Source organism: Peromyscus californicus, unplaced genomic scaffold (assembly GCF_007827085.1).
Source record: "Peromyscus californicus insignis strain IS unplaced genomic scaffold, ASM782708v3 Scaffold_18__1_contigs__length_77618521, whole genome shotgun sequence".
Taxonomy (NCBI): Eukaryota; Metazoa; Chordata; class Mammalia; order Rodentia; family Cricetidae; genus Peromyscus; species Peromyscus californicus.
Genome location: NW_026294480.1, coordinates 14,409,960 through 14,431,923, shown reverse-complemented (window position 1 = coordinate 14,431,923; position 21,964 = coordinate 14,409,960). Strand labels below are relative to the sequence as shown.

At 44.0% G+C, this 21,964-nt stretch overlaps 1 protein-coding gene across 1 annotated transcript in view; it reads right to left on the bottom strand.

Moving 5' to 3' along the window:
* Positions 1-2,794: 2,794 nt before the first annotated feature.
* Basp1 (brain abundant membrane attached signal protein 1) overlaps positions 2,795-21,964 on the bottom strand; it is a 55,856-nt gene continuing 36,686 nt past the window's right edge. Inside the window, exon 2 of the mRNA XM_052743060.1 lies at positions 2,795-4,479. Within this exon, the coding sequence (XP_052599020.1) occupies positions 3,760-4,470 (711 nt within the window). The 5' untranslated portion in view covers positions 4,471-4,479 and the 3' untranslated portion in view covers positions 2,795-3,759. The remainder of the gene's footprint in view (positions 4,480-21,964) is intronic.

Below are 21,964 nucleotides of genomic sequence, written 5' to 3'. Positions count from 1 at the left end.
ACTGTAATTTGCCATATATCAAACTCTGACATATAGAAAGGAACAATATAAAACTGATGTTGCATTCAAGGCCAGTTTGGGTGATGAACTTAAGTTGCTGTGTTGTCTGTCTCAGTAAGGAACCTGTGTTCCAGTTTGCCATGGTATTTCACTCAACAGAGATTAAAGTTCCAGGGTGCTCGATGAAAGCAGACTCTGGGTACCTGGGTATCTAGAACCAAATAGCTTGCCTAACTTTGGTAGCCAGAGAATGTCTAGATCATGTCAGGTAGTTGATAACTGGGTCCTTACTGTCTACCCAGCCTAGGTCTTGACTCTAGTAAGCAAAAGAGGCTCCAAGAAACTGAAGGATGCCCCTGCCTTTGTTTCCCAGTTCTTCCTTCTTTAGTGACTGGAAGTTGCCTAAAGGTGACCTCCTCCAGGCATGAGGTCACATTGGACCATCCCAGGGTGGATGGCACAGCCCGGCTCTTGTGGGCCTACCTACATCTATCCCCGACATCAGCTATAGGGTAGGACCACCAAAGAGGAAGAGCAAACCCAGCAACCTTGGAAACATTCACTTTGATTCCTGTTCATCCCTACCCCCTTACCCCGCCGCAAGATATAACACAAGCACCCAATGAATGTGAGCCCTAGAGCCATTCATTCTTCAGAAAAGATTTTGATGCTCAAGTTAATGAGGCAAACATTTGAAGTTCACAGGCAGTTGGGATTTAACACAGCCTATGTGCACTGATGGGCCTTCACTTTCTGGGATTAAGGAGGAAATGACTTAGGTTAGTTCCAGTTTAATATGAGTACCCAACACTGTTCCCTTCCCAGAGGAGCCACTCATCCCCATGCTCTAGGCTTTCTGCTGATACAACAATTGGAGTGGGCAGCCACTCCAGCTTTGATCTAGACGTTCCAACCCCCATTGAGGCTTCGGTAACTGTCCCGCCTACAAGGCGGGGCCGAGAGAGGACCCTGAAGACCTGAGATCCAGATGGGCCGGCTCTCTGGGTTCCTGGACCCAGGACGCTGAAGGTAGACCGAGCAGAGTTCTCCAGAGAACACTGCCGGACTGCGCCACACCTTTCTCAGACCCTGCAACCTACCTATCCCTTCACTTGTAAGTTACCCCACAAAATAAACCTCCCTTTTAACTACGTAGAGTGGCCTTAATAATTTCACCAATAAACAATTTCAAGCATTTTTGAAGAATGATAAAATTAAATGTCATATACAAAATAAGAGAAAATTAGTGAATAGATGCAGCTCAGATCTGAATTATCTTGTACCACATCCTTCAACCCTACACATAAAGTGAAGTGTGTCTCCTTATTTCATTTACCCTCTCCAGAAACTAAGAATGATAAATAGTACCCTGAGAGCCCAAGCTGATTGTTCTCATCCAAAAGCCTGTGAACATTTTAATTAAAATGGTAGGAGGAGAAAGTAAATCTGTCAAATATTACTTCCACCAAGCATGTTTTATTGCCATAAATGAATGCCATTTAATATTCATAACTACTTTGCAGTCATTGATAAATTTAATTGATTTTTCAAAAATAAGTGTTCTTTTTAATTTTAAAGACAGTTTGCAGTTTTATAAATGTCTCCTACAGCTTGTTGAATCTGTCACCTCCCTAATACCAGAACCCTCCCCCCACCTGATTTTATATATTTTAGGACAACTGGTAATGCCCTGGACACTCCCCTGTTATTTTTCTTACCTAAAACAGTTGGCTGGCGGTTAATGTTTTTACATAGTTCATGTGTGCTGTGCTTTCATGCATTAAGAGTTCAAATGTATTTCATTATAAAAACAAGAACCCCAGGAGCTAGACATGACCATGGGCATGGCTCGAACTCGAAAAGTACATTGACTAGTCCAGCTTTACCATTTCTGTTTCTCCAGATGTGGCACTGATTCCAGATGCTCACTCAGACACTATCTGGAGAGGAGCCCTTTCCTCTCTGTGTAGCCCACAGGAATGGAGCCAGGCTGGTTCATATCCACAGCATCATGCACATCTCATGGCCTCCACGAAGTCTACAGCAAACTTTCAAGTGACACTCTAGCTATGACACTGTTATTTATTTTCCTGGGCATTTCACTGATTCAAGGCTGAGAAATTTTTGTAGTGGCTAGGTTTCTTTTTTAAATGCCATCTCCAGGATTGGGTTGGAAAATACCCCAATTACTCTCAGACATCCAAGAGACAATCACTTTTTGTTTCTTACACTCAAGAACTGACGTGCCTGCCGAGTCTGCACAGAAGCCACCGTTCCCCAACCTCTTTTCCACATGCAGCACAGGGGGACCCTGGGCACACTGATGGCCACTATTCCATCAATGAAGTCTTGGCTGTTATCCTATTACCTAATGGCATTCCCGATCCCTCGCCTTGCTCTGCTATCAAGGAGGGGGCAGGCAAGGAGGCTGGTCCATGGCTTCACAATGTACACACATAGGATCTTTCTATAAGATCATGTTACTCTTCCCAGCCTTCAGGATACAGCTCTTGATGGTCAGTGAATGTTACATTCAAAATATTCGCTATTATCAATTATTAATAAAGTATTAATAATGACATCCATACCATTGTTGGGTGTCAACCCATAGAACGTTTACCTGTTCACCTTACGAGGTGACTGAACTGACATTGACTCCACTGTTCGTGGTGGTTTGTTTTGTTTTTAAAGATAATGGTCTAGGATCCTGCTTCACACCTTTGTTCGATCACACCCGGGAAAGAAGAACACCCATGACGGACAAGGAAAGGAAACGAAAGCCAACAGTCTGTGCTACTTTTTAATTGTTTAACTTTATTACTGTTGCACCATTTATACAATTACATATAATTTCAATGCATCCATTGTACATTTTTATTTATTTTTTATTATTTTTTTTTATTTTCCATTTTCCAATGGGTGGTATGTTGGTGTCTGTGACACAGATGGAAGAGAACTGGAATTGCAATGAAGGCAGACTTTTTTTTTTTTTTTCATTTCCACTGACCAATAAACAGAACTACAGGTGCACCCAACCACGGACATGCATTAACTCGTCATGAGAAATCTAGGTAGGCTAAGTAGGATGAGAGAATGTTTGTTACTCCCAAAAATATCTGGAGAGGAAGAATGGAGGGTTGGCATCGAGATACATGTGGACAGGCTAAGTGGGTTCCGTCTGAAAGTTGGCATTCATCCACAACATTAAAAAAAATAACAAAATAAGAAAGGCTGTAAATTAAAAAGGAAACACAGAAAATACTGCTTTCATAAAGATCTGATTGCCTTGGCACTGGCCCTGTGGGCAGAATCAAACGCCTCCCTCCCCAACAGCATCTCAGGAAAGATGCCGGGGGGTTTTAGGGGTGGAGCGCCAGGGGACAGCGGTTTCAGGTCCAAATGATGTACTTTCAGACAATGATCTCTAAAATCCAGGACTGACTGGTCAAGTTGACTGAAGGTATATTAGATATTTCCCCACAAAAATACTATTTGGATTCTCCCCACCCCCTCCCTCCCCTGATGGGACACATCCTCTTTTTCTTCTTCTTCTTTTTTTTTTTTTAATTTTCTTTTTCTTTTTTAATCCCTTGGGCAATACATATCCTTACTTCCAATTTGAAACAAGTTAGTATAGGAGAGAAAGAGAGAGAGAGAGAGAGAGAGACAGAGAGAGGACAGAGTGAGAGACAGAGAGAGAGCGCGTGAGACAGGTCGTTTTGCAAGTGGCGGTCGCTTCTGCTGCCTAGGCTGTCCCGGTTACTCTTTGACGGCCACGCTTTGCTCGGAGCTGGCGGCTGGCACAGGCTCGGCCTGCGGCTCGGTGGCGGTGGCGGGGGGCGCGGCGGGCGCGGGGGCCTTGGCCGCGGAACTGGGCGCCTCGGACGCCGCCGCCGCCGCCGCCGCCGCGGGCGTCTCCTTGGACGAGGGCGCGGGCTCGGCGGCGCTGCTAGGTTTAGAGTCTGAAGCCGGGGCCGCGGCGTCGCTTTTCGTCTCGGGGCCGGCGGGAGCCTCAGTCTTTTTGGCCTCGCCCTCCTCCTTGGCCGCGCCGCCGTCGGGCGCGCCCGTGCCCTCGGCGCCCGTGGTGGTGTCGCCGCCGGCCTTGGGGACCTCGCCGCCCGCAGCGGGCCCGGGCGCGGCCGCCTCCTGCTCGGGCGCCGGCGCGGGCTCGGGCTGCTCCTCCGCGGCGCCCTCGCTCTTCTCGGGCTCGGCCTTGGGCGCCTCCTCCTTGGCCGCCGCCTTGTCGCCCTCCTTCTCCTCCGCCTTGGCCTCGCCGTCCGCGGCCGCGTCCTTGGGCTTCTCCTCCGCGCTCTCTTTGACCTCGGCGCCGTCGGCGGCCGCCTGGGGCTCGCTCTCCTTCGGGGTCCCCTCCTCCTCGGTGCCCGCGCCTTCAGCCTTCTTGTCCTTGTCCTTGGCTTTCTCGTCGTTCACATTGTAGCCCTTCTTCTTCTTGCTCAGCTTGCCTCCCATCTTGGAGTTCTGCAGGGAAACACAATGGGGGGACATTGGGGCGTTATAGCCAGGCAGGCGAACGGTGCAGGAGGCCCCCTGCAGAGTGAGGAGTCAAGGACTTCAGGCAATTAAGTGCACAGGGGTGGGGGACCCAGCAGCCTGGATGTCACATGCATTCCGCCTCCCTTAGAAGTAACACGTCGAAAACAACAAAGAAAAGAAAGCCTCAGCCACGAAGCCTGCAGGCCAGCAAGTGGAGGGACTCTTAACGGGATCAAAGAATCGATTGAATGGGCCCCAGCTGCCAAAAGGGAGGACAGGTCGGGTGGCATGGTGTTGGTTTCTTATCTGTCTCCTTATATCTGTCTTAAACATCCAGGATTGAACACGGCGGCACAAAATGGCAGGGACAGCCATTTTAGGACTACAGTATAGCTGGTTAAAAAAAAAAAAATTAACAACAACCTCATAATTTACAAATAACTCCTGAAGAATCTGCACAGCACACATCAGAAATCTGTCGACACCTACTGCTTCCGGAAGCACGTTTTTGGAGCATCCTATGCCTGTGAGAAATCACTGAGATGTTGCTTTCTTGAGAAATTTTGTTTTTCGTTCATGAAAGATGGCAAAACTTTTGAACGCTAACATTCCACTGCCCTGTTGGTCCCCGCAAGAAGAGTAGGTCAGAGGAGAGGCATGGTGCAAGGCCACAGGACACAGCAGAAACTCTTGGTGAGCTCACCTGGTTCTGCTGGGGCAGGCCCCTGAGCTCTCCTCACCCAGCTCTCCTCCACCCCTTACTATCATCCATTCAGAGCAGAGAATGTGCTTTTTCTTCACTACACCTCCTGTGATCACCATTCATGATAGTGAAAGAACCCACGTTTCTTTGAAAGTTGAGTGTTAGATGAGTACTATTCTTCAGTCAAAATGTGTCTCACCATTCTATGCTAATTTCCTGTCTGGGTTGACTTTAAGAGTTGGAGGAGACAGGGAAAAAGAAAAAAAACCCACAAGGATGACTAAATTATCCTTCCTATTTTCAAGAAAGGTCTTTATCATGTCATCCAAGAACTGCTCCTCTGCTTCTTAAAAGGGGAAGGAACGGCTTGGAGTCCTAAGCCACTTCAAGCAATTGGTCCCATTTTACTTAACTTTCTGTTAAAGCAAATATATGGTGAAACCACAATTAAAAATATTTTACCACTAAGCAATAAATGAAAATATAAACTTGAGTAATAAGTTAAATTGTAATTTATAACACCTTCATCAAATTCTTAGATGTGTTTACCAGTTGTTGATATTACACATGACTTCAGCTCCTATCTTATACTCCAGGTTATATTTTGATGCATTCGGTTGAATTAGGAAATAGGAAACCTGACAGTCCACCTTTAGATTCTTCTCCCAAGTGTATAACAGAAAGCCATACACCGACCTAGGAATTACAGCCTGTGAAGCAAAGAGTAAATGTAGTTTCACTGTGAACAAAGAATGGAGCTCTGGGTTCTGACACCCACAGTATGAAATTCTATATAGCAATCCCCAGAGGTTTAAAGTCCTGTTGGTTTACAAACCTAAAATCTAGGATACTAAAATTGGTTTTCTGAAGCACAATGAAAGCCACATTCTATTCTTTGTCTTAAGCCCAGCTGTGACTCTTTTCCTGGTAGAAATTGAACAAACACACAATCAAGTTGTAAGAGAATGTGTCTCAATAATGTCGATTTTTTAAACACAAACACCCCGGGCTTTCAGCTGATTTACCTGTACGAAATACAGCAGAGCTCCAGGGGGAGGCTTAGGAAATGCAGGAGAGTCCCGGGAAAGCAGTTGTCTGGTTATTTCCCACAAGAATATGAGTGAACACCTCCCCAGCATGCAGAGGGGTAAATTAAAGTTACAAATTAAAATCTAGGGTGTCAGGGACGGCCCTAATCCTAAACAATTTATCTAAATCTTTAACCTCCTCAAGAGCATCAAGACATACAATGGTGTGCCATTAGCATCCTCCTTTTACTGAAAAGGAAATTCTAACTAGCTGAGTTCATGAGGCTGTGCGATAAAACAAAGGTCAAAGCCAAAAAGAATGTGTTGGAGCGAGAAGCACCACCTGGCAGGTGATGGAGAAACTCTACCCACTAAGAAGCGGAGCTCTAAACCCAGGAATGTTACCTTCCTGGATTCTGAGGCAAGACCTCCCAGAATGGCCCAGCGCTCAACACGTTCAGAGGACATAGGATACAGAAGAAACTTCCCAGGCACTCTCTAGCCTAAACCTCTCCTCCTCCTACTTACTAGCAAAGCTCTTCTACTAGATCCCTAAGACATAAGAGCAAGCAAGGAGCATGGGCATGGAGTTGAATGAGTCCTCTCCTTCTTAAGACTTCTCTTTTTGAGAGAAATAATTTAGTATAGAAAGTCAGAACACTTGAGTTTTAGAAAAGTAAAAATAGCTACAAGGATGGAGAGATGACTTGGCAGCTTAAAGGTGCTTGCTGCTTGTAGGGATTGGAGTTTGGACCCACAACCCACTAAATACCTGTAATTCTAGCACTAGGAAGGTAGAGACCAGGGATGCCTTGAGCAAAATAGCTAGCCTGGCCTTATCAATTAGCTATGGGTGCCATTGAGAGAACCTGTCTTGATGAGTAGAGAGTAAGACTATCCGGAAAGACTCTGGACATCAACCTTGGGCCTTTACACAGACAAGCAAACATTTGCACACACACATTTGCACATATACTATACACATACCTACAAGAGAAAGGTGGCATGGTCGGGGAGAAATAGGTATCTTGAGTCAATGAGTAATGTCTTGGAAGTTACTTAAACCTAATCCAAAATGGCATCGAGAGCATCAAGCTTGCCTTAGCATTTTCTCACAGTTAGGATGTCCACTAGCAACACATGCCACTGTGGGAAAGCATGGGCAGATGCCAAATGCACGGACTGGAGATGGATGTGTTCATATGAGGGCAAACACTGGAGGCCACCTCGCCTATGACACCTCCACACGAAGCACCTTCGACATTTTCTTGTAAAAGGGCAAGAACGCTCTCTGCCACAAGAGCCAAAATGACAGAATCACAGTTTGAAATACACATTAAAAAAAAAAAAAACATAACTAGCATTAAATAGCAGAGGGAGAAAGAGGGCCGGGTTCACTAGGATAAACAGTGATGTTTGGACATTAGGCCATGGTTGAGCCATGAATCCCACCTCCAAAGTACACCTGCCTTGAATTCTCTGAGCAAGCTAACAAACCCTGTTGTCTCTCCATTTCCTGTAAAATAATAAATGCCAATTTCGTGGGCATTTAAAATGAGGTAACAGCACAATGTCTGACGTTTCACGGGTCTGCCGAAATCTTGCCCAATGCATCATTTTACAATTCCCAGAGAATTCTGTACTTACAAACCTGAACAGAATCGCAAAAATTAGGTTCTCCATAGGTGAACCATAGCCATTAGAAACGCTGTGATTAAAACACTGTTTAAAAAGCAAACACCCGAAAGATGTTTGATATGTATGCTCCAATCAAGCTCCTGCTGTCCTTACAGATAGATGTGCAGGAGAAGTTTGCCCAGAAGAATGGCTGACATCAGCATCCGTCTACCTCTCCACTCAGAATACTTTAGACATATATACTTTTCATGATGAAACAAGTCTTTCTAAACACAACAATAATCCATTATACTGAGAAATCTGTTTTAGACAAAGACTTGTAAAACCGTAAGTTAGAAGCTGAGCATAGTAGGTCTGTAATCCTAGCACCTGCAAGGCTGGGTTACATGGCAAGGCCTTGTTCTAAAAAAAAACAAAAAAAACAAAAAACAAAAAACAAAACCCTATATTTGCATTGTGAATCCATTCCTCTGAATATGAACTAGTTCTGAGTGGTCACAAACGAAGGATCATTTCACTTTCTACTGTGTTCTCAACACCTTTCCATCAGTTATTTCAAGGAAACAAGAAATTCCATTTTTCACATTGGGATGGAAAAGAATCTACATTCTTTAGTTAAAGGCCATCAATTGCTTCAAATTTATATATAAAGGATAAAGAAAAAAAGTCTCTATTTTATTTTGGCTTACAAGTCAAAGGTAAGATGTTTATGAGAGGAAATAACATGGGAAATATCTTTTTTTTTTGGTGATTTTCTACACATGAATTCTTGACTATCAAAAAGTGAAGTAGTACTTCATTATGTTTAAGGCACTAACATATGCTATATTCTAAATCTCCCATGACTATCTCCTAATTCTATCTTTCCTCTCTTTAGAAACTCAGCCTCTATCTAATTCATCACATTTGGATACAAACCAGTACTCCAGAAGAAATGTTTGAAAGATCTGCTTTCTGTTGCAAAAAGAGAAAGTACCACTCCATCAGCTAGCAGCATTAGCAAGTGACCTGGAGTGAGGAGCAAGAAAAAAGAGAGAGGTGCAAGAGAGGTACAGGGAGTCAGCAGTGGTTGCGGATCACAACTGTGGTGTTTTGAATGAGAATGGCCACCATGGGCTCCTATGTTTGAATGCTTAGTCCCCAGTTGGGGGAACTGTTTGGGAAGGATTGGGAGGCGTGGCCTTGTTGGAAGAGGTGTGTCATTGGGGGCCAACTTTGAGGTTTCAAAAGACCAGCCATTCCCAGTTAGTTCTCTTTCTCTGTTTCCTGCTTGTGGATCAAGATGCAAACTCCCAGCTACTGCTCCAGTGCCCTACCTGCTGCCTTCGGGCCCACCTTCCTGCCTGCCTGTCTGCCTTCCTTCCTGCCTGCTGCCTTCCTTCCTTCCTGCCTGCCTTCCTGCCTTTCTTCCTGCCTGCCTGCCTTCCTGCCTGCTGCCTTTCTTCCTGCCTGCCTGCCGCCTGCCTTCCTGCCTTCCTGCCTGCCTGTTTGCCTGTCTGCCTGCCTGCCTGCCTGCCTGCCTGCCTGCCTTCCTGCCCACCTTCCTGCCTGCCTGTCTGCCTTCCTTCCTGCCTGCTGCCTTCCTTCCTGCCTGCCTGCCTTCCTGCCTGCTGCCTTTCTTCCTGCCTGCCTGCCTTCCTGCCTGCTGCCTTTCTTCCTGCCTGCCTACCTTCCTGCCTGCTGCCTTTCTTCCTGCCTGCCTGCCGCCTGCCTTCCTGCCTGCTGCCTTCCTTCCTGCCTGCCTGCCTTCCTGCCTGCTGCCTTTCTTCCTGCCTGCCTGCCGCCTGCCTTCCTGCCTTCCTGCCTGCCTGTTTGCCTGTCTGCCTGCCTGCCTTCCTGCCTTCCTGCCTGCCTTCCTGCCTTCCTGCCTGCCTGACTGCCTGTTTGCCTGTCTGTCTGCCTGCCTGCCTTCCTGTCTGCCTGCCTGCCTGCCTGCCTACCTGCCTTCCTGCCTACCTGCCTTCCTGCCTTCCTGCCTGCCTGCCTGTCTGTCTGCCTGCCTTCCTGCCTGCCTGCCTACCTGCCTTCCTGCCTGCCTGCCTGCTGCCATGCTCCCTGCCATGAGAAACTCTAACACTCTGGAATCATAAGCCCCAAATTAAATTTCATAAGCTAAATTCGCCGTAGTGTATTATCACAGCAATAGAAAAGTAACTAGTCAACAGCCAACAATTATTCCCCAGGCACGGTCACTTCTGTTTCCCTGAAATAGTCTCTCACAGGCCTGGAACTTGCCAATTTGCCTAGACCGGCAAATGGAAGCCCAGGATTCTCCTAGCTCCCCGGTGCGGGAATTACAAACACACGCCACCATGCCTGGCTTTTTTAAGAGATGGAGCTCAGGTCCTAGGAGCTGACTCAATGACCTCCCCAGCTCCTTTCATGACACATCTACAGCCATGTTTCTTTAACTTCTTTACACCCAAGGAGGCACATAAAGGAACAGCTTCCTAGCCAGAAAGATCAGGTATGGTGATTTATTTTGCCCTAAAAAGTAATGGAAAAAAAGCAATAAATATCCTTAAAAAAACTATGCTTCAGTTCTTCCTCTAAACCAAGTATTAGGATTTCAGGCATTGACAGGTATATCTTATAGGGGAAAAATTATTTACTACTAATTTCAATTTCATAGGGAAGAGAAATGTGATTTTTTTTTAAATCGGTACTACAGCAAACCTTAATGATAAATTGGTTCTTGATCCTGAGAGTTTACATTTGGAAATTCTACAGCTATGCAAAATTTGAATAGGTGCATAAATATTTATCTTTTATGTTTATTTGAAACTCTGGGAGATTAAAGGTGACAAATAATTCGGAACTTATAATCAAGGCACTCTTACAGAGATGGTCTGAAATGCTTTTGTGTTTATTGCTTCCTCTCCAGGAAGCCTGTCAGAGAACAGGAATACATATCCCTTAGCTGTTCACATTACATAAGTTGTGCTTATTTTGTGTATAATCCCCAGGACACAGCAGGCCCCAGTCAGCTCTGTGCAATTATCACAGAAGTCCACAAAACCACCCTCGTTCTCAACAACTACAGTGTGATTTGGGTGCTGAAAACATCAGCTCCTCCTGAACATTCCTGAGCTCACATTTTTTTTTTATCTTGAAATAAGCCAGTCTATCAGTGCAGCCAATTAAATTAAAATTTGTTTTTCCATCCTGAAAGATTAAGTTGGAATGGTCAATCACAAAACAACTTTTAGGGAAAAAAATAATAAACTCTAAAATTTTTTTCTTTAAGACCTGTGACATTCAGTATGAAGTTTGCTAAAAGTGGCAAGACTTAATTGTTGAAAACTTGCATGAATCTGGGTCTCAAATTCCTTGACCAGAAAAGTAATGATATTGAAAGTTTATTCAATTTTGGCATGGAGTGGGAGGGAGTATGAATGTTTACAGTAGTATATTAAATGCTCTTTAGAATAAAAGTATGACATTATAAAGTTCTATGTGCCTGTGATCATAAATCTAAGGCCATTTTATTCCTTAAAAAATTGAACTGACATCCACTATGATAAAATGTCTCTGACACTGTGTCAATATTTATGACACTTGTTAAAAACTAGACTAAGAAAACGGTCATTTTAGACTATCAAAAAAGTTAAAAGAATAAAGCTTTATGAAACATGATCTTTACCAAGGATGATCTTTACCAAATATTTGCCAAAGAACAGGACTTTTTAGGGATCTCGATGACATCGAGGAGATATTTTAATAGCGTGTCGGCTTGGAGGCGAGTCAGAATGGGAGTTCCCCCTGAACACATCGCAGAGGGAGTCATAGCTGTCAGAAAATTCAGGTTTCGTTAGTTCCCATGGCATGGAGCTATCAACAGTGCCGCCGCCGTCATTTATAAAAGACACGTTCCCCCTTTCCCTACTTGCAGTGTGTCACCTCCCACCATCCACGGTCCTGCTCAGCACGACTCACCCTCTGCCAGGGGAAGGGATGTGCCGAAGCATGGATCCCGTCCGTGCCATGCCAAACATGTCCTTTCAAAACCAGCTTAAGCAGAAGGATGGCTACCACACCCCCACAAGTTAACACGTCATTCAGCTTAAGGTTGTGTTAAAATGTTAAGCCAAGGTAAGGAAGCAGAGGTAGAACCCAGAGAGCAAGATTAAAACAATTTCCTTTACCCACTCTACATCCCATGAGAACAATTTAAATATGTAAGTTCAGTTTTCAATAATTTAAGAGGAACTAAGAAATCTGTTTCCTGCATATAAAATACACTTGTGAAACACAAGTCAACTCTTGGGAGTGTAGGCACTATCATCATTCTACCGCCGCTTCCTCCAGCACATCTTCCAGAACAGTCCATAGAGAAGACATTGTCCGCAGAGCCTCAGGAAGCGTGACCCATGCACACAGAACCCTCGTGTTTCCAAAGCGGGGCCCTGGTGTTTCGCAGGACACTAACTCTGAAAGCGGAGCCACATATAGATGCATATTATATGAACTACGAAACTTCCTCTCACGCATTTGCTAGAGGTGAGCAGAACCATCTCAGCAGTAGAGCTTCCTCAATGCATCTGATGGCTCTTCCATTCCTAACCACAGGCTCCTCTGTCCCAGGAGCATGAAATATAGGAAACTGGGCAGAGGGGGATGATCTCATATAACCAGGTTGATCTTCGGGGGTGGGGGGGATGATAGCATACTGAATTCTATGAAGAGAACATTAAAAAAAAAATCCCTCCAAAGAAATAAATGTTAAGATATTACAGCACAAATAAAGGCCAAAATTTTGCCAAGACTGTTCCCTTTCCTTCCTCCCACAGGCCCAAGGGCTTAACACACAAACAGTATTCTTTCCAGTTAATACCTCTCACCTTGGAAGAAAACATTTTCTGTTTTGATTTTAATTGAGCTCAGAAACCCAGGGAATTATTTTCTAAGGGAAAAAAAATACTCAATTCATTTCTAAATACCCATGGCCTCTCTAATAGACTCAGGAATTATCCAAGAAATTCTTATCCATTGATTTTTTTTCTCTAACTGAAAGGGTAAGTTATTTCTATATTTACTAAAATAGAAAAGCTACATAAAATAAAAACAAGGACGCATTACCATTTTGACAGAGTCATAGAAGGGCAACATTTTAGGGCTGAGAAGGCAGCTCACTCAGGTGGTAGAGATTGCTTAATCTCTACAGGAGGCCCTCAATCTTGCAAGAGGCCCTGTGTGTGGTGGTCCATACCTACAATCCCAGCACTCAGGGGGTACAGGCACATTTGTGGCCTGCCTGAGATAAAGAAGACCATGTCTAAGACAATAAAAAAAAAATAAGTTTTTAAAGAACAGCATTTTGTAAGATTTTGTTTGGAATATAAGCCGAGAATCTTGAAGACTAGTTGTGGCCGTTAAAGCCATGGGCCTTGCTTTGAGAAGAGCAAGGCAAAGTCACAGTCACCTGAAGCACAGATCCTTGATTCTCACGTGAAAATTAACATGTGAGAATGCCATCAAGAGAGCAGAGTGGAGCTGGGCGGTGGTGGCGCACGCCTTTAATCCCAGCACTCAGGAGGCAGAGCCAGGCGGATCTCTGTGAGTTCGAGGCCAGCCTGGGCTACCAAGTGAGTTCCAGGAAAGGACCAAAGCTACACAGAGAAACCCTGTCTCGAAAAACCAAAAAAAAAAAAAAAAAAAAAAAAGAGCAGAGTGGGAAAGAGCTGCTCATTTTGAGAGACACCAAGTCTCTACCTCTCCAGATGCTGTCTTTGGAAGATCTTCTGCTCCACACCCAATCCTCTCTCGTATTTTTACCTCACAGGAACTGGAGTCACATATTTATCCTAAGGACACCTCCAGAGGAACATGGAGCAAAGCGTGCAGCAGCAGAGGGTTGAAGCCTTAGCTCCATTTTTAACAAAAGTAAAAGCAATGGTATTATGAATCAGGAGATTCACCAGGGCCTTGGCCTTTGACGAACTGCTTTGGTGAATGGAAACACACTCAGACTCAGTTTCAGGGGGTAAAGAGCAGTGATTGCATCCTTTTCAGAAGACTACATCTGGCAGTAATGAGGTTCCTCAACCCCTGCCAGTAATAACCAGCTAAAATGCATGCTCAGCCCCACTACCTGTACATTCTTTCGGTTTTAGTCAAAAGAATTGCAGTAGGGAGTCACGTGAGGCCTTACCTTCCTGTAGGAGGGAATAGGGGGTCGGTTGGGAGGTGAGAGGCTGGAGGGATGGGAGGAGGGAAGAGGGGGGATCTGTGATTGGTATGTAAAATGAATTTTAAAAATTCTTAATAAAATTAAAAAAAAAGAATTGCAGTAGGGCTTTGCATAGCTCTGCAGGTAAGTGCACTTGCTGAACAAGCATGAGGACATAAGTTCATATTCCCAGAACCCACCTATAAAGCGGAGAAGGTTATCCTTGTGACTATAATCCCAGCCCATCAGACCTGGGTGAGAAACTGGAGGATTTCTGGGAATTGCTGGCTTCTAGCCAAATTCCAATGGCAGCTGTGTCTCCAGAGAATAAGATGAAGAGGACAGAGTAGTCATATCTTCCTCTGGCCTCTTTGTATGCAAAGGGGCATGTATACTAGTGTGTGTAAGCATACACACACATACACACAACACACACACACACACACACACACACACACACACACACACACACACACACACACACACCACGCTTTTTAAAAAATCAGAATGTTATGGCTTTAAAAACTAAAGAACTACAGTCATATAAAAATCGAGACGTCATAGCCCCATGTACTAGGATATTATCTGATCCACATGTAGGCCACCGTGGAAGTTGTTCACATGGTTTCCTGATAAAATGTGGCTTTTGCGGAGCTCCTGCTACCATGCCATTTCTCTGTTCTTTGAATTAGACACATTCAGTGGTGTACCTGGGTATAGATGAGGGAAAATAGGAGAGCTCCAAAAGAAATCGAGCAGTGAATAGAAGAAACAAGAGTTGTATTAATCTTCACAAGTCTTCAGCTCTTTGAGGTTGGTCTGAATAATGATGTGTGATCAAGAATCCACAAAAGCCCTTGTACCGACTTGGGTCACCCCAATGGCCCTCAACTTGGCAGCATGTAAAACTAAGGCACTTGCATGTGGGTGTCTTTCCCAGTCTGTGTTCTGAAGTTTGGATGAATGATTTGCAATGCATGTATCTCAGATGCATGACATGCAGATGAACATGATTTGCAATCACTCCCTTTCCACTTTAGCAGAACTTCCTTGTCCTATCACCATGACTCAGTCTACCCAGTTCTTTGAGTGAGTGAAGAAGAGAATCCCCAATCAGAGCCCTGGCCCTCTTCAGAAAGTGCACAGTTGGATGAAGATGCAAATCCAGGGCATTAACAACATTCTCCATGATAGGCCCAGTTCCATTTCTCACTAGCAAGTTCTATATTAACACTACTCCATCAATGAACACAGCTTTGTAACTTAATAAAACTCACTGGCATGCGTTAACCAGCACACGGAAACAGCGAGACGACAGGAAAATGGCATCGAACTCCTCTGTGTGATCCAAAAGCTAGGATATCGACTACTTTGCAGGCTATCTCTACTTGTGTCTTCTTTCTTTGCACTAACAACATCTAAGCATTTCTTACATAAAATCTGCCAAACACTGTAAAATTTCTATTTTGAAAATGCGAATTTGGATTAATTGGCCATTCCATATAGAATCAGCAGAATAGAGTTCTGAAGTATGATAGCAAGCATTATCATGCAGACAACTCCATACATGCAGTAAAACCCAACGTGAATATACAACAGCCTGTTCAGAGACTAGAGTGTTATCTCTAGGGATATTTCAAGTTCATCATTCAGGACACAGAAAACATAATCTTCTGATTGTGTTTCTATGTTATAATCAGAAGAAAATGTGTATGACATGGAAGGATGCTAGGCCCCAATCCTCTGTTCTTGACAAAGTTTGGTACATGGCTACAGTACTTGAACAAGCAATTATCACTCCCTTAACAAAGAGCTGCAAAGTAAAGAAGTTTTAGATACCAAGAAACCCAACTACTGACTTTTTTTAAAGCAATATAAAGTTACAATTGGCTCATGAATGACATCTGCTGACATATTTATCACTAGACAAGTTGGACTTGTAATTACTCAGGATGGAAGCATCTAAGCTATTTATCAAATCTAGCTATAACTGGGTGTAGTGGTATGTGCATTCCTATAATTCCAACACTGGAGCAGCTGAGGCAGGGGAACTGAAAGTTCAAGGACAATCTAGGCTACACAGCAGAAATTTCTCTCTTACAAACAACACAAATCACCACCACACCATCACACCACCACTACCACACCACCACCACATCACCACACCATCACATCACTACCACCATCACCACCACCATCATCACACCATCACACCACTACCACCATCACCACCACCATCATCACACCATCACACCATCAACACATCACCATACCATCACCTTACCACCACCACCACCACCACCACCACCACCACCACCACCACATCACCCACACCATCACACCACCGCCACACCATTACACCACCACCACCACATCACCACACCATCACATTACCATCACCAACACCACCACATCACCCACACCATAATACCACCACCACTACCACCACCACACCATCACACCACCACCACATCACACCACCACCACCACACTATCATACCACACTACCAACCACACCATCACTGCACTCATGTGTTTGTCTCTGTGCGCGCGCGCTTGTGTGTGTGTGTGTGTGTGTGTGTGTGTGTGTGTGTGTGTGTGTGTGTGTATGAACTAACTGAAGTACGTTGGGAGGGAGTCTCTCCTTACCTTAAGGAAAGAATTAACAGAGAATGAAGAAGCAAAGTGTGTTTTTAGTAATTATAAACAGAAGAAAGTGTCTAAAATAGTCTGCCAGGCCCACTGACTACTATTTTGAACAGATGATTGGCCCCTTTATTTTAAATGGTCAAAACTTTTCTTCTAAAAGGGAGAAATGAGGTGGAGAGAGTGTAGCCCGTGTGTTTGGGGTATTCTTGCCAGTGTGTGTTCCATCACAAGGATTTGCTGTCAAGTTGCTTCCATGCCTGGTGAGAAGCTCCATTATTAGCCTCACCGTGTGCCACTGTTTGCTTCAGTCGAAGCTTCTGTTCAGCAATTCTAACGTCACTCCCATTCAGGGATGGCAATGTTCTCCAGGGAAAGAGAACTGTATTAAGAGGTGTCAACCCAGCCTAAGTTCCCAAGGAAAACCTTTGAAATATCATGAGTAAAAAACTCAGAGAAAGCATTCTGAAGACAAGTTATTGTTCTCGGTGTTATGAAAATATACTGGGAGGCATTATTGGAGAGAGAGAGAGAGAGAGAGAGAGAGAGAGAGAGAGAGAGAGAGAGAGAGAGAGAGAGGGAGGGAGGGAGGGAAGAAGGGAGAGGGAGGGAGGGAGGGAGAGGGAGGAAGGCCAGGCAGGCAGAAGAAAAAAGTACCCCCGTGTGCAGACACATACACTCATGCTTCTATAACCCAATTTTTTCAAACAGATGACCATGATGAATTTTTTCTACAAAAGCTCAAAAATGTATAAGAATAGAGAAAGGCTCTCCAGCACAAAGAACAACAGATCATAAGTGAGCTCCCTGTTAGACCTCAGCCAGCCCAGGCCAGTCCTACAGAAGCACACTCAGAGACAAAGCATATAAATACCACGCGAGCGAAAAACAAGAGATGACAGTTGAGGGCAGAGGAGCAGGGAAAGCTTCCTGACTAAGGAGAAATACCAAAATTACTTACATATATACGACTTAGTCTCCCTAAGATGATTTTAAAGGCTGATCTTTGTAGATGTCAATATATTAACTGTCCTATCTGGAAGAAATTACTGCTAGTCCTACCTTACCGTGAGAAAATTGAGGATTATAGGTGGTAAACAACTCGGCCCTCGGCCAGCAAGCAACCAACGGTTTGTGGAGTTCATCCAGCTCACCGGGCCTCCTGAGCCAGAGGGAAAGCAGCCTGGAAGGACAGTGCTGCTGTTCCTCAAGCGCAGGGCAAGTAGCCTTGAAGGATAAACAAGCTTTCAGCTGGAAAACCATGAGAAAATGCAAAGTGTCAGTGTCCCTGGGAACAAACAGGAAGTGTACATTTAAGATGTTCTGAAACCCCTTTGGCATTCGTGAAGCAGGCAAGGATGCTCTTCCCAGGCATGGAGAACTGTGGACTAGAAAGGCACAGGTTGCCTCATGGGAAACATGTGTAGATTCTCATGGCAGAACACAGAAGAGCCAACTCTGGGACCAGCTAAAAAATTTAAAAAAAAAAAAAATCTTAAGTATCAAGGAGAGAGTTTTAGGAAGTATCTCTGTGAAGTCATACTACTTAAGAAAGTCAAGAACAGATGATGCAATTTGACCAGGTCAGGGAGCTGTGGACTACTGTCCTCTCCATGACCTTGCTACTGGGGGAAGATGCCTGACTCCTGAGGAAGGCCCAGATAATATCTGAGCAGCATGAGAGGACCTCACCTCAGTCAACACCAAGAGTTTGAGCAAAGTGATTCCAGAGTATCAGCAAGGCTTACCTCTCTTTTGCAATAGTGATTTGGATGGAATGGATATATATATATGGGGTTAGACAAAGAACAAAGAAACTGAAGTGGAAAGATGAAAAACTATTCATGGAAGAAGGTTCTAGAAGACTCAGAGATGTATGCCTAAACTCAGCTTAATAAAGAGAGACTGTTGCTATTCAGAAGGGAAAGAGAAGTAAATCCAACTCTAATGGTTGTCCCCTCACTCAACCATTCTTTTCTAGATGGATGGGGAAATACGAACTATTCCAAGCCAAGCACTTCACAAGATCTCTGGATAGTAATGTTGGACCACAAGCTTTCAGAGTTTTAGCTTCTCATTTGGCTAGTTAGTTATTCTCTTGGCTCTTTCATATTCAACACAGAATGTGTTAAGTCCTGGAAGCAAAGGAGCAGGCATGTCACCAGCTGAAAGACTACACAACTGGCCGAGCAACCATTAAACATGGGAAGGTCTTGTTGTGGCACAGTGTGCCATGTAGCAGTAGACAGACTCATGGCACTCCCCCTGGTTTCGTGGGATTCTCAGACATGGAGGCACTAAGCAAGAATTCAAGTGCACATTTTCAACCACTACCAAAAGGGCCTGGGTTCATGTGAACCCCTTATTCTCCGTTATTACAGAACCTGGTTTGGGTCTACATAAACTATTCATCTTTAGTCATTCATCATTTGATTGTTTAATCCTTCTATATTCTGTTATATTGTGTTGAAAGTTTTAGCAGTCAAATAGACTTGAGTAATGACCTAAAGCTTTTCCATATTTACTCAAATACATCTGATGTATGTAGAACAGAGGTTTTGTTTTGTGTTTGTTTTATGGTAGTTACTGCTCAATGGGAGCTTGATAAATACTATAAACTCATTGTACATAGGAACATGAAACCCTGGCTATAAAATTCTAAGATGAAAAGAATCAATACGATGATGTTTACACACTGAATTATGTAAACCCATCTTTCATGTAGCTGTAGAAAAAAAAATAAGTATGCAAAGGTACAATTGAGAGTTCCATTCCATTAAATGGAACATGACTAGGTCCCAGGCAGTATCCATGGCAACACTCTGTGACTATGTTAACACTACAGTTAACAGACATCCGACACACAATATTGTCGTGATTTTCCCACTTTAGGTAACTGTGTGCCCATTGCGCAGGTCAATTCTCAGACTGTACTGACCCATCTTACGAGTTTATAACCATGAAAGTCTGAGCTGATTACTGTGCTGCTGCCGCAAAACCAGCAGGTGAGGCTTCGCTCATAATGCAGAAGTTGACTGGCTGCGGACATAATGCAGAGTCCCTCTAAATACATCCTGCTACATGAGGCGAGCACTCTCAGAACTCATGTATTATGCATTTTCATCAGTCGTGGAATATGCTTTTAGAGTCCACCGAGGCTTCTCATTGTTATTTATTTGCACTTAACCGGTGGTCCTTTCAAAAGCGCTGGCTGCAGCATCCTCACCCAGGATTCTCTATGAATCCACCTGTGCTTGCAGTCAATATGGTAAGTGAACCACAACCAGCTACCTCAGGAAATGCAGGCTGCTGAGATCATTTTTCAGCCACATTTCCCTTCCAAAGACTCGGGGAAGCAATAGATCGTATTACCACAACTAATTTAGACCTATCAAACACAGTCCAAAATAAAGTATGAGGGAAAATAACTAATAGCCGCGGAGATATTTTTTCTGCTTATTAGTGGACTAGACAGGATGTGATGGGCTTGGAGCCAGGACAGTTTCTATCACTTGTATCTGCCTGACAAAGAAGGAAGGTCCACCAACACCAGGAATAGCTACAACTTATTTCCAGTCATTCCTACCCCCAAATACAAACAGATGAGTCACACATTTTACGACTGCCGAAACTTGCCATATTTTGATATTTCAAGGTACCTTTTTTCTCAAATCAACAAGTTTAGTATGTCCAGTCTTAAAAAAAACCTTTCTAGTTTTAATCACTGTCACAGAAAAACATTCAAGAATTCTTTATGTCTATCCCTAATCAACTAAACAAAGGATGTGCTTTTCCTTGGTATCTTGCTTAACACACAGAGGGGCTCAACAAAAGTTTTCTAAGTTAATAAAGGAATGAAAAGTCCTCAGGCAAATAATATGTTCTAGGCCCACATCTAAGGAACTGGAGAGCTGAGTTCAGACAACACGGTGTACCATTCAATGGCATTGATCATCTGGTTCTTCCTAACAGTTGAGATGTCTCCCCCACATTTCTCTCTCGGTATTCACGTTCTCCTCCACACTTTCACCTTCTTCAACTCTGAGCTTCCAAGCTACCTAGTGAGACACCATTCAAGGAAGAAATGTTCCAGTGTGCTGTGAGGTTTCAACAGAGATGAGGCTATTGCTTCTCACTCAGGGACTCCTGAAGATCCAGAGCACAGCGCAACTCACTACCACTCATTCATGCAGTGAATGAATGGAAATGGGTTCTAACAGGAATAACCAGATTTCAACATAACTTAGAGCATCCCCCTTCAAACTCTCTTACTTTGCCACCAATTCAACACAATGTGTCCAACAACAATAAGACTGGCATTCACCACAATCATTGAAGAGCTAGTGAAATCAAAGGCAGATGGTGGGGCCACAGGGACATCTCAGGAGATTAACTCGAGGGCACAGACTAGATCCTAAGAATCTGTTTATTCATTAATATACCACATAAAAGCCTAGCACATGGCCAAGAGTACACACCGAGAAGTCCAGACATGACGTGTAAGAAGCCTAGAACTTTTCCCTCAACTATACATCCCGAAGCACAAAAAGAAAACCAGTAAGATCACTTATTGGTGAAATTATTAAGGCCATTCCACGTAGTTAAAAGGAGATTTATTTAATGGCGTAACTTACAAATTAAGGAATAGGTAGGTCGCGGAGTCTGGGGAAGGTGTATCACAGTCCAGCGGTGTTCTCTGGAGCTCTGCTCAGTCCACCTCTCCAGTCCAGGGTCCCGCAACAGAGCAAGCGCCCGCCGATCCCGCTCTCGGGTCCCCAGGCGCCTCCCTTGGCCCCGCCTTGTAGGCGTGACATTGCCGAAGTCTCAATGGGGGTTGGAACTTCCAGATCAAAGCTGGAATGGCTACCCACTACATCTCCCCCTTTTTGTCTAAATAAGAAAGTTCTAACCTAATATAAGACTATATACAAAGGAATGGTTATCAAATATTGTCCAGGAATAATGAGGGATAATGACCTAGATAAGATGGAACTACAACCAATGCAAACAATATTAAGCAAGAAACACATACTAAAATCCAGAGAAGTATAGAGCATAGGTAAATGGCATGTTACAAAGATCATTCCAAAAGGTGTCCTATCCTAAAGAACCTGAATCTAATACTTAATATATTCTATCTACTAAGTTGTAACTATAATTGTTAGTCTTCAATCCCATCAAAGACCTGAGAAGGAATATAATGGTACCTGAGAAATGGTAGATGGATGCAAGCAACTTTTGGGAATCTTGCGAGAGTAGACGGAGACAGCTGGCAGCCTGGACAGT